The following is a 15,572-nucleotide window of genomic DNA, read 5'->3' as shown; positions in this document are numbered from 1 at the left end:
ATATATATATATATATATTGGACCATTTTGGACAAAATCTATTTTAAATTGTAAATTTTTCAATATATAATGAGATATTAACTATATTTGTCAAAAGACAAAAACTGTGACTAAAGTCAAATTACATATAACACTGTTTCTATTATACAGGCCTCCCAATGGTCATGGAGAACCTGGAATTTTTAAATTGCGATTTCCAGGCCTCAAAAAAACATGGAAGTTTAATCATGGAAACTATAAAATATTTTGTTGGCTAAAAATCTGTCTTTGTACTGTAAATGCTCTCTGTGAAATTATTTTTCCTTACACCAATAATAGGGTAGGGCGATATGGCAAAAATATCATATGATATATATATTTCAGGAAAATCACGATTCACAATTTAAACACGATTCTTTGTCATGTTGGTTTTACAATTTTGCAAGTTGTCTGAGCAGTACAGCCAAACTAATTTCCCTATTTTAAAAACAAAGCCTTACAAGGTAACAAAATATATAATAACTCAAGTTGTTTTAAACCTGAATGAGTTTCTTTCTTTTGTTGAACATAAGAGTTATTTTGAAGAATGTGGGAAACTAAACAGTTGCTGGTCCCCAGTGACTTCACAGTGACTACAGTGAGTATTTTTTTCCCCTACTATCAAAGTCAGTGGGGACCAGCAACTCTTTGTTTACCCACATTCTTCAAAATATCTTCTTTTGTGTTCAGCACAAGAAAGAAATTAATACAGGTTTGGGACAACATGAGAATGTGTAAATAATGACAGAATTTTCATTTTTGGGTGAACTATCCCTGTAATGACAAGCGGCAGCATGTTTAGTACTATTGGGCTGCTGTCACTTTAAGACCTGCACGCATCTAATATTCAGGCACGCATCCGTTCTTCTCTCAACTGTTTACTTTGATTACTGTGTTTATATGTAAACCGTGTGTGTTTTTGACAGTATTAGCACAATCAGACGTGAAAGATAACTTAGTCCAGTAATCAGGTGCTCTTTGACAGGATTTTTAGTGTGCGCGCTTCAGGTGTACGCGCTCAGAAAAAGCACATGTCAGAACAGCACGCGAATGAAAAGTTTAACCGACAAGGCTTTAAAGCACATGCATATAATGTACTTTTTTGAATGCAAATAAGTGCAGTGTTCTGTGAGTATAACTCTACCGATGAATTAACATTTGATGTGAATGTATGTGGCGTTGTACAGTATATTGAGACAGAGGTGCCAGAACTGCGACTGATAGAATGTGCGCTGTAGCGCGATACTACAATATTTCTTCAAAAGCAGATCGTGGAGACATTTTAATTGTCCACGATCAAAAATAGTGATACCGCACACCCCTAACTAGTAATGACTGGAAAAGTCGTGTTAGTAAAAAGGTTTGGAAAATCTGGTTATTAGTGTATTTACTGTAAACATGTTTCCCGTTTGTTTTTGCAAATGCATTCTAAGTCATTTATTAAGTGTCTTTATTAAGAGACAGTCTATAACTTTTAGATTACAGTAATGTAAATCTCCGATGCAAATTTTATCGAACCTGGAATAACCCTTAAATTATGAAGGAAATTTGGTTTGAATGACTTCATGCTGAAAATCAAATGTCTGTCTGTCTAAAAGAAGAATTATTATCGTTGTGTACTGTATTATTGACTGAATCATTCACAGCGTTTGATTCTGTGTGTAGATCACATCGCTGCAGACGCAGATCTTGTCTCAGGAGTCAGACGTACAGATGCAGGAGAAGGAGGTGAGCAGAACGAAGACGGACCTGTACTGTCTGGAACAAGAGGAGCAGCGTTTGGAGGAGAGTCTGCATGCTGGGAAAGCCAAGCTGGACAGCATCCTCAAACTGCTGAAGACATCGCAGGACGAGATGGACCAGGTCACACACACCAACGCGTATCCAACACACATTTATCAAGCTGTTTTTGCTAGGTGCCGTTTAGATCATTCAAAATTTACACATGGTTATATATTAAAAGGCAAAGAACCATCATTATGCCTTCTTTGTCAAACTCCTGTGACTGTTAAACATATTTTATGGACTGTATAAGGTTATTATAGTTAACTAAACATTAGCTGAATGCAATAAAATAAACATTAGCTGAATGAAATATTCAATATTTTTTGTTTTATTTAGTTTAACTTAATGTGCTAAAATAACTAAAACTAATACTGAAATAATATATATATATATATATTAGGGGTGGAACGGTTCAACTTACTCACGGTTCGGTTTGTATCACGGTTTTAGAGTCACGGTTTCGGTACGGTTCGGTCTGTGCTATGTTTAGACTGTATAAATAAAGTTACAAAAGCTATTAAATCAAGAGCAATGAGTGATTTCTTTGTTGTTGCTGTTTGATTAATATTAAGAAAGTGCTGTCACTTTAAGACACTAAGTACGTTCAGCCGGCTATGTCTGCCATAGGATACTTACCAAGATAGGCATTTTGACATAATTTTCATTCAAACTAGGGCTGGGCAAAAAATCGAATGCGATTTTCATGCGAATCTCGTCAGTAAAGCCGCTTCTGGTGATTAGTAGTAAATCTCCAGCACATGCTTTCAGATGGAGCAGCATTTACTACATATATATATAAATGCAATGTGGCACTACAGGTGATGTTGAATTGAGAATATAGCGCATCTTCTTGTTCCTTATTGCACAAAAGCTGTGATTTTTATATTTTTCAGCAACATATTTTTGCAAATTACATATTACCAAAAAACAAACAAAAAAACAATTAAATCGGAATAGCAACATTTCAAAAGTAAAAAAAATAAACAGAGAAAAAAAAACAAACAAAAAACTGCAATATCCCATTTCAGTATATCAAACTCCTTCTAAACTTCTTTCTTGAAGTGCCTGCAGTAAAGTCATGTAAAGTGGTGTTTGGGTTGTGAACTTGTTCCCTCAGACGCGCAGTGAGCTCAGTAAGATACAGGATGCCCAGCGAGAGCTCAATAAGACCATCGAACACTTCAGCAAAACTCTGAACGACAGCGTGACCAGCCTGGCCGACCTGGACCAGCTCATCGCTGAGGAGAGCTCCAGCGCTGGCACCAAGGTCAGGAATCACGGCACTCTTCACAAAAGTCTTCATCATGTGCTCATGGGGTTTGAGGTGTACCTGATTTTGAGAGACACAGGTGTACGTGTATGTTGAACTTTAAGGAGATTTTCCTGGTTGTTTTAAGTTGGGGGAACAGATTGTCTCTTCCTGGTGACCTGAGTGAATCTAGGGGTGGGAGAAAAAATCGATTCATCGATGCATCGCGATTCTCTCTCCAACGATTCTGAATTCTGAGCTTATGCTGCGTTCACACCATATCGTAATTACCGTAGTTTCGAGATGACTACACGTGACGTTCTACTCGGAGCTGTTCACGACCACGGACTCAGAATTATGCTTTTCTTTGGCAACACTATCAACGCCTAAACAGAGCCTGCGGTGGTCAGGTGGTACTGCGGTCACGTGGTACAAGTCGTAGCTCTCAGAAAACTCCCAGTTCACAAGTTGTAATTACGAGTTCTACTAGGACGTGAACGCTTTTTACAAGTTGGAATCTCGTATTTACGGGAATTCCGATATGGCGTGAACGCACCTTTAGTTTTTAATCAGATGCGCGATGACGCTGAGTTTGCTTTAGAAACACCCGCATTCTGCGTGCTTCCAATTCCTCACACACATACCCCACTCGAATCTTCCGTAAAATAATCTTTCATAAAGTTCGGAAAGGTTGAAGCGAATTGCAAGGACTTTCGCGGGCTTCATTGCACAGGATGCGCTGTGAGAGACGCGCGCTTTGTTTGATGTTACACTTGAAGTGTGCGGACTCTCCCGCCGGTATTTTCCTTACAAATGCTCTACGAATCATCATTTATGTGGTTTGGAATGCAGTGGACATATATTTAAAATATGAACCTCACTAACAGAAGGCTGCTTTCAATTTGAAATGACGCGCGCTTTGTTTGTGAAGACTGCATGCGGCTGTGCGCGACTCCGTGTAAGTGGTTTAATGCACTTGCGTCTCAAAATGGTTTTATGGCGCAAAATTAATGTAAACACAGCCAGGTATGTCTTAAGGGATTAAACGGACAGGACAAACCACATTACTTCTTATATTTCAAAAGGGTTACTTATGTAAGGATATGTAAATGTAAGGATTTTAAGATTCTCAAGTCGGTAAACTAATTAATTAATACGCGGGGGGAAAGTAGATCAAGAATCGTTCTGGAATCGGATCGTGACTCCCAGAATCGGATCGGATCGTGAGGTGACTAAAGATTCCCACCCCTGAGTGAAACCATGCAAAAAGTAACCAGGTTTACTTGTTTAAGCTGGTTGAGAAATGAGTTTAAAGAATTACAGGGTTCCACATGGTCATAGAAATATCAGGAGTTTTTGAAATTGTGATTACTAAGCTTTTAGTTGTATATTATAGTAGTTTATTTGTTGCAATGACAATTTTTTTTAATTAATAAATGTATTTAAGTATAAAATTAAAATATTAAATCAAATTTAAATATTTAATTTTAAATTTAAAAGCTAAATTTTATATTTTTAAACATTTGGTCTGTTACACATTTTCGTCATTGTGTGTGCTTTTGTCATTTTTATTAGTTTTAGGTTTTTTTAATATTTCGGTTCATATATTTACTATTTCAGTTTTAGTTTTAGTAATTTTTGTACTTAAACTTATTTTAGTTCAGTTCAATGCCAAGGCAACATTTCTCATTTTTGCTTAGGTTTTTTTATATTTATATATGTTATTTTATTTCAGCTCTATTTCAATTATTGAAAATGATTTTTTAATAGTTTTAGTTAACAATAACAACACTGCTAAAATTATATGCCATTTTGGACTAAATTGAATAACTATGATGAAAGTTTGCCTAAATTTAAAGAAAAAAAATAGTCAAAAGACAACATACTTTAGAAATTGTGACGACTAAGCTTTTAGTTTTATATTGTAGTTATTTATTTGTAGCAATACACATTTTTGTTTAAATTAATAAACGTTTTACTTTTTTTTTTTTTTAAAGTTCAGATTTGGTTAACATTTGGTCTGTTACATTTTGGCACATTTAGTTTTAATTCTTGTTTTAGTGCTTGTTTTAGTAATTGTCATTGTGTTATTTTATTATTATTTACATACTATTAGAGTATTTTTTTAAAAATATATATTTATTATTATTTTCATTTATACTAAAATTTACTAAAATTATATGCCATTTTGGACAAAATTATTGAATATGGTGAAATAGTGACTAAATGAAAAGAAACATTTGTCAAAACTAATAAACTGTGACTAAAGTGAAATTACAGTTTACACTTTTTCTGTTATACAATGAAACTGTGAAACTTTACTGTGACTAAAGTGAAATTACAGTTTACACTTTTTCTGTTATACAATGAAACTGTGAAACTTTACTGTGACTAAAGTGAAATTACAGTTTACACTTTTTCTGTTATACAATGAAACTGTGAAACTTTACTGTGACTAAAGTGAAATTACAGTTTACTCTTTTTCCGTTATACAATGGTCATGAAAAACCTGGAATTTTTACATTGTGTTTCCAGCCCTCGAAAAAAAACATTGAAATGTAATCATGCAAACTATAAAATATTTAATTGTTCAAAAATCTCTGTGAAATTATTATATCCAGTTATTACAGTCGCAGTCACAAGGTTTGGGAACTGGTTATCAGTGTATTTACTGTAAACATGTTTCCTGTTTGTTTTTACTAATTGAGGACTAATTTACTAAGTGCCTTAGTAAAAACAAAGGGTAAATATTTTAACTTTAGAAATCACCTCTTCAGTAATGCACCTCCTTGAGCTTTGAATAATCTGTTAAATTATGAAGGAACTATGGTTTGAATGTTTGGTCTTATTATGTTTCAGTCCTCATGTTTGTTCTCATTTAAGTTAACTTCAGCTTGGCCTTCCATGCAAAGGTTAAAGAAAACCACACAACACTACACACACACACACACACACACACACACACACACACATGTCCGTCAGAGTGCCTTTACTCTTGTTATAGTTAACGTAATTGCGCCACACACTGGTCCACTGTCAAACGGCTCACTTTTTCCTCGTCTGTGACGTCTGGCATCAGAAGATCCAGCGCAGGAAATGAGGACCTCTAGAGCTGAACGATGCCCTCTTCATACTCATTACAATGATAATATTTTCCCCGCAGTCGGAGGAGGAGAGCAAACACGTGCTGAATGCTGTGTGTGTTTCAGGAGGATTCATTGGTTAAGTCCAGGATGGCCATGTTTAACAGTAGCAGCTCTCAAGGCCTGAATGCAGACCCCTTCCAGAGCGAAGACCCCTTCAAAAGTGACCCCTTCAATAAAGGTGGGATTTTGTCAAGCACATTCAGTTCACACTCAGTAGCTATGTTTCCATCCTCCTTTTTTTATGTGGATTTTGGGATATTGCATAAAAATAAATGTTGCATGCAAACATCAGGCATCCAAATGCAAGATATCACAACAGTGTTTGTAGTTGTGTTTTGTCTGTGTGCTATGAGGCGCAAGTCATTTATTATGAAGAAAAAAAGAGCCACAGACTTGCCCAGTTTCCCAGGAAGAGATGATTTTTTTCTCTTGAACACTTGGGATGGAAACGGTGCTTTATTCGCAAATATTTTATGCGATATTCAAATATTCTGCATATGCGTATATTGTGTGTTATATTCAGTGTTCAGTAGAACTGTAGGGAAGCTTGTTTCTTTAATTGTGGGTTTTTATCACAATTCAGAGTTTATATCTCACAATTCTCAGAAAAAATAGCAAGATATGAAAGTCAGAATTACAAGATAATTTGGCTACAAGTTTGTTTTGCTATACGGCCCGAATCAGTTTTCTAAAGCGTTTTTGAAAAATCGCTTAACCCACCTTTAAATCCTTTTTCAAATCCACATTTCAGTCCCATGGATATAAGCTTCCATGGGACTGAAATGTGCTTTCACTGGCACTTTTTCCCCTCTGTTTCATTTTTGGAAATCAGTTCAACTTGTTTCTTTAATTGTGGGTTTTTAACACAATTCAGAGTTTATATCTCACAATTCTCAGAAAAAATAGCAAGATATGAAAGTCAGAATTACAAGATAATTCAGTTAATTTTGATTATGAATTAAATTAAACCATTAAAATGGAATACTGAAAAAATTAAATGGAAAACACAGAGTTTGGTAAAAATAAAACAGACTTTAAGAAAAAAACTAGTTAAATCCTGCTGTTTAAAAATGTTATGTTTTTGATAATAGTACACTATAGAATATTAAAGAATATTATAATATTAATAGTAGGGCTGTGCAAATAATCAAATGCGATTTTCATGTGCATCTCGTCAGTAAAGCCGGTTCTGTGATTAGTAGTAAATCTCCAGCACATGCTTTCAAATGGAGCGGCATTTACTACACAGAGCCATAGTTCACTGACAAGCTACGCAAAATCGCGTTCATAATCTCAGGCGATTCATTGCTGATTATGAACGCGATTTTGCGTAGCTTGTCAGTGAACTATGGCTCTGTGTAGTAAATGCCGCTCCATCTGAAAGCACGTGCTGGAGATTTACTACTAATCACAGAACCGGCTTTACTGATGAGATGCGCATGAAAATCGCATTCAATTATTTGCACAGCCCTAATTAATAGTATTTTATTTTTGTTTTAATTAGTTGTGTTAGCCAAGGCAAGTATGTCTATTACTAGATTTGAACAAACTATTAATAAAAAATATTAACATCCTAGCATCGTTTGCTCGCTTGTTTGCAGATTAAACTTTCATTTATATTTTATCTAAATGTAATGACCTTACCTTGTTGAGGCTGGATGTAATGGAATTATGAAATGGTTTCTGAATGATTTCGACAATGTTTTTGACATTTGCGTGTGAATGACTGTTCTCCAGCTGACCCGTTTGGTGGAGATCCGTTCCAGCAGAGAGACCCGTTCAAAGACCCCTTCGCTAATTCTGATCCCTTTGGTCAGAGTTCCTCAAGTCAGTTCAAGGTAAAATAAAAAATACTGGGAATCTGAGGCTATGTTGAACCAGAAAGAACATGTTTTTTGCACATTTATACAAATCAACCATGACAAATGATTGCTTTTAAATTAGTGCCATCTGTGCAAAATCAGAGCAGGATCCAATTTTACTTCAGGTTATGAAATGCCAGTGTATTTTCATGCTCCTGTCATTCTCATTCAGTCATTCAGTCATGCACACACAATATGTATTGAAGTGGGTGGAAATTATTATTTTTTCATTATGTTCATTATTATTGTAGTTTTAAAATGTAATTCATATTTCTATGATGATTTTATGTTTTACTATTGAATGTCTGCATCTGGGACAAGGGTAAAATCTAAAAAACTATAAAAAGGCATTTGAAAAACAGTAAAAATAAATGAAAGCATGCTTAAAAAATGTTTCATATAACAAAAAAAAATGTTGAAATTGTTAGTTTTAATAAAAAGTCTGTCTCTGTGGAAAAAAACTGTTTAGATGTAAATGTCCACTTTCAGATCACAGTTTGGTTTCGGGGCTTTTTTGCATTTGAAACATTAAATCAAACTCAAGTAAATTCTTCCTCTGGAGAGCTTGCGCGTGGCAGCATGTGAGCTGATATTTTGGGTAATGTGGTGAGAAACGTGTCATAATGTACGGTTAGTGCTCTGTCATTCCCCTCTCTCTCTCTTTCTCTCTCAGGCCAGTCCCTTCAGCAGAAAAATCAGCCAGACATCGATGAGTCCCAAACCTAAAGACTCAGGTACAGTGTTCATTCGGTTGCTTCTGATCCACTAACCGGCCGTATGTTCAGTCCCCATTAGGGATATGCCGGTATCAAAGAGAGTGAAAGTGCGCTTTCATCCAGAGCGTTTCTCACATGTTCCGTCATGTGCTTCACGTCCACCGCTTGTTTACATCAGAGTGCGCACGCATCCTTCACGCAGCATACAGCGGTGTTGTGCATTTTGACCAGTTTATGGGAAAAGTATTCTTAAAATGCATTCAAAATTCTGAATAATTTGTAATATATAATTATTCACGGTATTTAGAAGTGCCCACGATAACAATATCGTGCATATTCATTACCGTGATATATCGCATTACCGAATACCGGCACAAGTCTAGTCCCCGTCTTTATTATTGTTCATCAAACAGTTCACAGTGTTCAGGAAGTCAGAATAGTAATATATTTCACTCATTAAACTAGGCTAGTATTCAAATAGAATCTTTTGTAACATTATAAATGTCTCTACTGTCACTTTTGATCAATTTAATACATCATTGCAGAATAGATTGTTACTTTCTTTTCTTTTTTTTTCCAATCTTACTGACCACAAACTTTCGGATTATTTATCTCTGAAAACAGCACAACTGTTTTCGACATTGATAATAATCAGAAATGTTTCTTGAGCAGCAAATCAGCATATTAGAATGATTTCTGAAGGATCATGTGACACTGAAGACTGGAGTAATGATGCTGAAAATTCAGCTTTGATCACAGAAATAAATTACATTTTACATTATATTCACATAGAAAACAGTTATTTTAAATTGTAATATTTTTTCACAATATTACTGTTTCTACTGTCTTTTTGATCAAATAAATGCAGCCTTGGTGAGCAGAAGAGACTTCAAAAACATTAAGAATATTAAACTTTTGACCAGTTGTGTGTAATCATTTGACACATCAAAAATGTATCTGTTTTAGAGATAAAATATTGTAAGTGATGTTGCGCCACGTCTCTTTGTTTGTTGTTCATCATCTCCTTATCTTTTCGTCTCTTCGTCTGTTAGAGGAAGCTAGCTGGTCTTCTTAGTACCAGAGTGATGCATGATTCAGAGAGTAGATCAAAGATAGAGTCGTAAGAACCAGCGTTCACACAAACACATTAGTAGTGAAGTTAATGAAGACAATAGAGTAATTATAATCATTCAGTGTCACGATGCAACTTTTAACTGAGGCCTATAAGTCTTCTATAACACAAAGTCACTTTTTGATTGGACACTGTATTTTTATTGGCAGTTAAAGCTCTTACATTTATTTTCAAATATATTTTTAAATATATTTCAAAATGTACAAAAAATAGCCAAAATATATATTTGCTAAAATGTTTCAAAATATATTTATGTAAATTATATATATATATAATTATACGTAAATATATATGTAAATTTATATATATATATATATATATATATAAAATAAATTTTCTACCAGTATATTCTACAATTTTTTTATTTACTAAAATATTTTTTATTTACATATATATTTTCTATTTATGTAAATATATTTTGAAATATATTTTAGTATATTTTTTAAAATATGTTTAAAAGCATTTTAAAATTTATTTTGCCCTCCATTTATATTTCAGTCCAAGAAAATACATTCACGTTTCACATTTGAAGAAAAGCGTTATTTGTTGTTTATAACACCTGTGAACATATGACACATTTTTAAAATAAATCAATAATAATAATCATTATTAAATCATATAAATCAATTGGAATCATTAATGTAACATACTAATACACATTTTGAAATATATTTTGGTATATGAAGATTGAAACGAAATATTTTATAATTTCAAAAATATATTTATATTAGTGTTGTCAAAATTAGCACGTTAACGCATGTGACGGAAATTTTTATTCCATTATACTGTGCTCATAGCACATGCTCTTCAATTGCACTCACAAATGCGGCAGCGTGCTGTATATAATTCCATATTAAAGCGCAAATGAAATTAAGAGCATTCAATGTTGTAGTTATGTCGTCAGTTAAAGGGGTCCTATTATGCTCTTTTACAAAGTCTTGATTTTGTTTTGGGGGTGTACTAGAACAGGCTCTCATACTAGGTAGTTCGAAAAACATTGATTCACGTATTTTACATTATTACAACACCTCTCTCCCCAGTCTGGCATGAACGGCTCGAATAGTTCCTGTATCAAATGAAGGCCCGCCTTCTGAAATACGAATTGTGTTGTGATTGGCAGCACTCGGCGCCTGGTCTGGAAATGTCATGCCCCTTACCATAGCCGTCTGCGAGCTTCAGTGTAAATATTGCGTCAATATCAAATCAATTTGAGCGCGATTTAAACCCGGATGATTGTAACCACTCTAAGTTCGTCTGCCTTGGGAAAGCTAGCGTGTCTCCGACATAGTGATAACACTCGTTGCCTTCTTTAGTGCAGCTCAACCAGGTCTCGTCCCATTCGTCGATATTTGTGATATCACAAATCCCGGAAAATATGCGTTGTAGTCCAAACGAGTCGTTCGTTGTAGTTTATAAAATATCTCCTTTTGATTTGTACTTTGAGCTTTGTAACTTCGCAGATCTTTTTTATGCTCAAACAGCAACATTACAGACTAACTAAAGTTGAAAAAGTGAAAAAGCATAATAGGACCCCTTTAAGTCATGAAGTTGCCGAAAAGGCGATTAAAGCTGCCTTAAAACTGTGTAATCGTAAGTATTTGTTATATATGAGTCCGATTTAAGAACATGTTTTCAAATCTGTCCTGGAGCAGCAGCACTGTCTCCCTCATCTAACACACCCCATTCAACTCCTCAGCTCATTAATAGAGACTTTAAGTCAGTCAGAAAAGGTCAAGAGTTGTGAGAAACTATGATGCGTGTCAGATCTGTGTCATGTTCAGCAGCGGCAGCTCTTAAAGCAGCCAAAATAACCTAAAAACAGCTGCTGTGATGTCTGTTCATCAAAGAACAAAGAAAAAAGAGCAAATCAATAACTTTTGTAGCTTTAAGGATTCATCTATATTTAATTTAGAATTTAGTGTTTGATAACTTTATTCAATTTCTGTAGATTTCCTACTTGCTGAAGGGCACAGGTAAATATGACATTTATTATAATGGGTTTATATGAAGATTGCTTTGTTGACTTCAATTAGAAGTTATTGTTTTTTAAAGTCTAATTTTTTTTTTAATTGATAGCTCTCAATTATACTGTAATGTTAAATGGCTATAGTCAATGGTTAAAGGGATAGTTCACCCAAAAATAAAAATTCTGTCCTTAATTACTCACCCTCATGTCGTTCCAAACTCGTAAGACCTATGAGGCTATGAGAATACTTTTTGTGTGCAAAGAAAACAAAGATAACGACTTTATTCAACGATTTCTTCTTTTCCAAGTCAGTCTCCACCGCCATTCATGTGAGAACCACAACGTGTGTGATCACGAGAGTATCACACATTTTAATTTCAGAAAAATGTGTGATTAATTAGTTATCTTTCTTTATTATTTTTTTTATTATTTTTTTGCTCTATGCCAGAAATTTTATTTTTTTAAATGTAGCAGTCAGCGTTTTTTTTTTTTTTTTTGCATTTCCTGTTGCATGATTCTATTAATAGTGCTTTTACATACACGTTTAGCTTCAGGCCTTCCGAAAATAGTCCCGTCAGAACAGGGAATGCTTTGTGGCTAAGCGTAACAGAAAAGCGTCAGGAATCCACACAGCTGTCTTCTCTCTCTCTCTGTTTCTGCTCTGCTCACGCTGAACAGGTAAGCTCTTTCTGCTCGTCCCGGCAGAGGAAGCGGGGTTAATTTATGGGAAACACGCAGACTGACATGCTCCTGAAACAACTCTTTTTACGAGAACACTAGAGAGTGTGTTTGGAGCTGTTAGTGGTCTCACACTTACAGATACATGCAGGAAACTCACACACGTTTTACTAGCTCAGCTTTCTCACAGCACACACATGGACTTACAATAGCTTGTCTTTTTTCATCCTCCATAACTTCATCTGTGTTCATAATTGGGTTATTCTTGTGAACCTTTTGCACTCTAACTTTTGTATGTAATTGTAATTTTATGAAGCGTTTCTGTGGATGTAATAAGTTTCAGAAACAAGGATGCATTAAATTGATCAAAAGTGACAGTAAAAACATTAATAATGTTACTGTAATGTTCAAATAAATGCGTTCTATTCATCAAAGAATCCTCAAAATTAACATGCATCACAGTTTCCACAAAATTATGAAGCGGCACAACTGTTTTCAACATTTATAATAATCAGAAATGTTTCTTGAGCAGCAAATCAGCATATTAGAATGATTTCTGAAGATCATGTGACACTGAAGACTGGAGTAATGATGCTGAAAATTCAGCTGCGCATCACAGAAATAAATGACATTTTACAATATATTCACATAGAAAAGAATTATTTTAAATTGTAATATTTTTTTCACAATATTACAGATTTTACTGTATTAATAAATGCAGCCTTGATGAGCATAAGAGTCTTCTTTCAAAACCATTAAAAAAAATAATGACCCCAAACATTTGAAATATTTGGTAGTGAATATTATTCGATTTATTAGTATAAATTGATTATTTACAGGATGAACAGGCTGGAAATAAAGAGAGAAAAGGAACAATATTTACAAGAAAGCATGTTAAGTTTGAAACATTTGTAAAAGTTCAAACAAAAAAATGATGAAATATCTGTAATATTTAATACATTTTTTGATAAAGATTCTTCATTTATAGAAGTTGCACCCGGAGTTAGTTAACTAAAACTAACAAAAAATTAAACTAAAATTAAATCCATTTTGTTACTTAAAATAAATGTTAACTGAAATAAAATAAAATATTTAACACATAAAAATGACAAAACCACAAAATTACAAAAAATTTTGCTAAAATTAAATGAAAATATAAAATAAAAACTGATTATATATAATAAAATATATAATAATATCCCAGTTATACAAAAACAATTTAATTTATTATATTAATTAAGATGAGGGCATAAAAATGTACTGCGTATTAAGTAGGAATGGCTCAACTGTATGACTCTTTCATAATGTCGTCATTAGTTAATCAGAAACATACGTCGAAGATGGAAAACAAAAAAAGCTGCAGATGGAAAACAAAACGTGTGCTTTTCAGAAGCTGAAAGTCATGGAAAATGAGAAACACTGGCCACATACAAGCCGCTCTCTTAAAATAGCACCTGTGTTTGTGCCTCACATAACTGAGCAGTGGTTGAAACGCAGCGGCCGTGTTATTTCCATCAAATCATTTGCTTGTGCGTTCTCTCTTTCATAAACAGACCCGTTTGCTGCGTCAGACCCATTCGGTAGCGACTCTTTTGGAGGGAAAGGTGGTTTCGCTGATTTCTCTCAATTGTCAAAGGTATGTTCAAAAGAGGAATCTACAGTAGTTCATCCAGATCAATGTAAGCTCAGCTCGGTTACACTAAGCTAACGCGCATTTGGGAAATTACTCAGTAAATAGCATACTGCTTGTCCTGTTTTGTAGTATGCATCATGCACACTCTAAACAGTATGTGAACTTGTTTGTATTCATGGAATATCTGAATGATCTGCTACATTTGTCAAATGTAAGTGATACAACCAGAGCACACTGCATGGATTACCGTATCCCACAATGCAATGAACCCGACCTCACCTTCCATCTCAAGCAAGGAATGAAATATGAAATGATTTTTAAGACATTTTTAGCAAGCAAGCATGTTTATTTATATAGGACATTTCATGCACAACGATCATTCAAAGCGCATTACATAAAAAGTATTTAAAATAATCATAAAACGATCACAACAGAGGTATAAAAAACAAAAGTAACAATAAAAGCAAAGAATAAAAAAATGTATGCATTAAAATGTATTAAAAGAGTTAATAGTAAACAATTTTTTACACAAAACTACCTTAAATATGCAAAATAAACTGATATAGAGGCCTCTGACCGAAATAAACATTCAATGTAAAACATAAAACATGCAATTAAACATGCAATGTTCACACGGTCATCTAACATAATTCAGGTTGAAGTGTTCTTAGTATTGATTATATTTATTGTAGTTTCCATTCATCACAATATAACAGGGTTTCTGCGGGTCTTAAAAGTCAAGTCAAGTCAAGTCACCTTTATTTATATAGCGCTTTTAACAATACAGATTGTGTCAAAGCAACTGAACAGCATTAATTAGGAAAATAGTGTGTCAATAATGCAAAATGACAATAGTAAACACTAATTTTCCAGTTAAAGACAGTTCATCATTGAATTCAGTGATGTCTTCATTCAGCTCAGTTCAGTTTAAATAGTATCTTTGCAATCATTTGCAATCAAGTCAACAATATCGCTGGAAATGAAGTGTCCCCAACTAAGCAAGCCAGAGGCGACAGCGGCAAGGAACCAAAACTCCATCGGTGACAGAATGGAGAAAAAACCTTGGGAGAAACCAGGCTCAGTCGGGGGGCCAGTTCTCCTCCTTAAAAAGTCTTAATTCGCTCTTCCACAAACTAAATCAGAGCAGAAACTCATTGGCAGAAAGTATATCAAAACTTAATTTTTGATTAGTAATATGCATTGCTAAGAACTTCATTTGGACAACTTTAAAGGTGATTTTCTCAATATTTAGATTTTTTTGCACCCTCAGATTCCAGATTTTCAAATAGTTGTATCTCGACCAAATATTGTCCTATCCTAACAAACCATACATCAATGGAAAACTTATTTATTCAGCTTTCAGATGATGCATAAATCTCAATTTCGA

The 15,572-nt window shown here is 34.2% G+C and overlaps 1 protein-coding gene across 1 annotated transcript in view; it reads left to right on the top strand.

Moving 5' to 3' along the window:
• The window catches only part of LOC107723947 (epidermal growth factor receptor substrate 15-like 1), a 38,620-nt gene that overhangs the window by 20,803 nt on the left and 2,245 nt on the right, over positions 1 to 15,572 (top strand). Inside the window, exons 16-21 of the mRNA XM_016532680.1 lie at positions 1,684 to 1,881; positions 2,921 to 3,070; positions 6,262 to 6,376; positions 7,936 to 8,036; positions 8,734 to 8,794; positions 14,106 to 14,188. Of these exons, the coding sequence (XP_016388166.1) occupies positions 1,684 to 1,881; positions 2,921 to 3,070; positions 6,262 to 6,376; positions 7,936 to 8,036; positions 8,734 to 8,794; positions 14,106 to 14,188 (708 nt within the window). The remainder of the gene's footprint in view (positions 1 to 1,683; positions 1,882 to 2,920; positions 3,071 to 6,261; positions 6,377 to 7,935; positions 8,037 to 8,733; positions 8,795 to 14,105; positions 14,189 to 15,572) is intronic.

This window comes from Sinocyclocheilus rhinocerous, unplaced genomic scaffold, assembly GCF_001515625.1.
Source record: "Sinocyclocheilus rhinocerous isolate Xijiao unplaced genomic scaffold, SAMN03320098_v1.1 scaffold102, whole genome shotgun sequence".
Classification (NCBI taxonomy): Eukaryota; Metazoa; Chordata; class Actinopteri; order Cypriniformes; family Cyprinidae; genus Sinocyclocheilus; species Sinocyclocheilus rhinocerous.
Note: the sequence above shows the minus strand (reverse complement) of the source record. Positions and strands in the feature narration are given on the sequence as shown.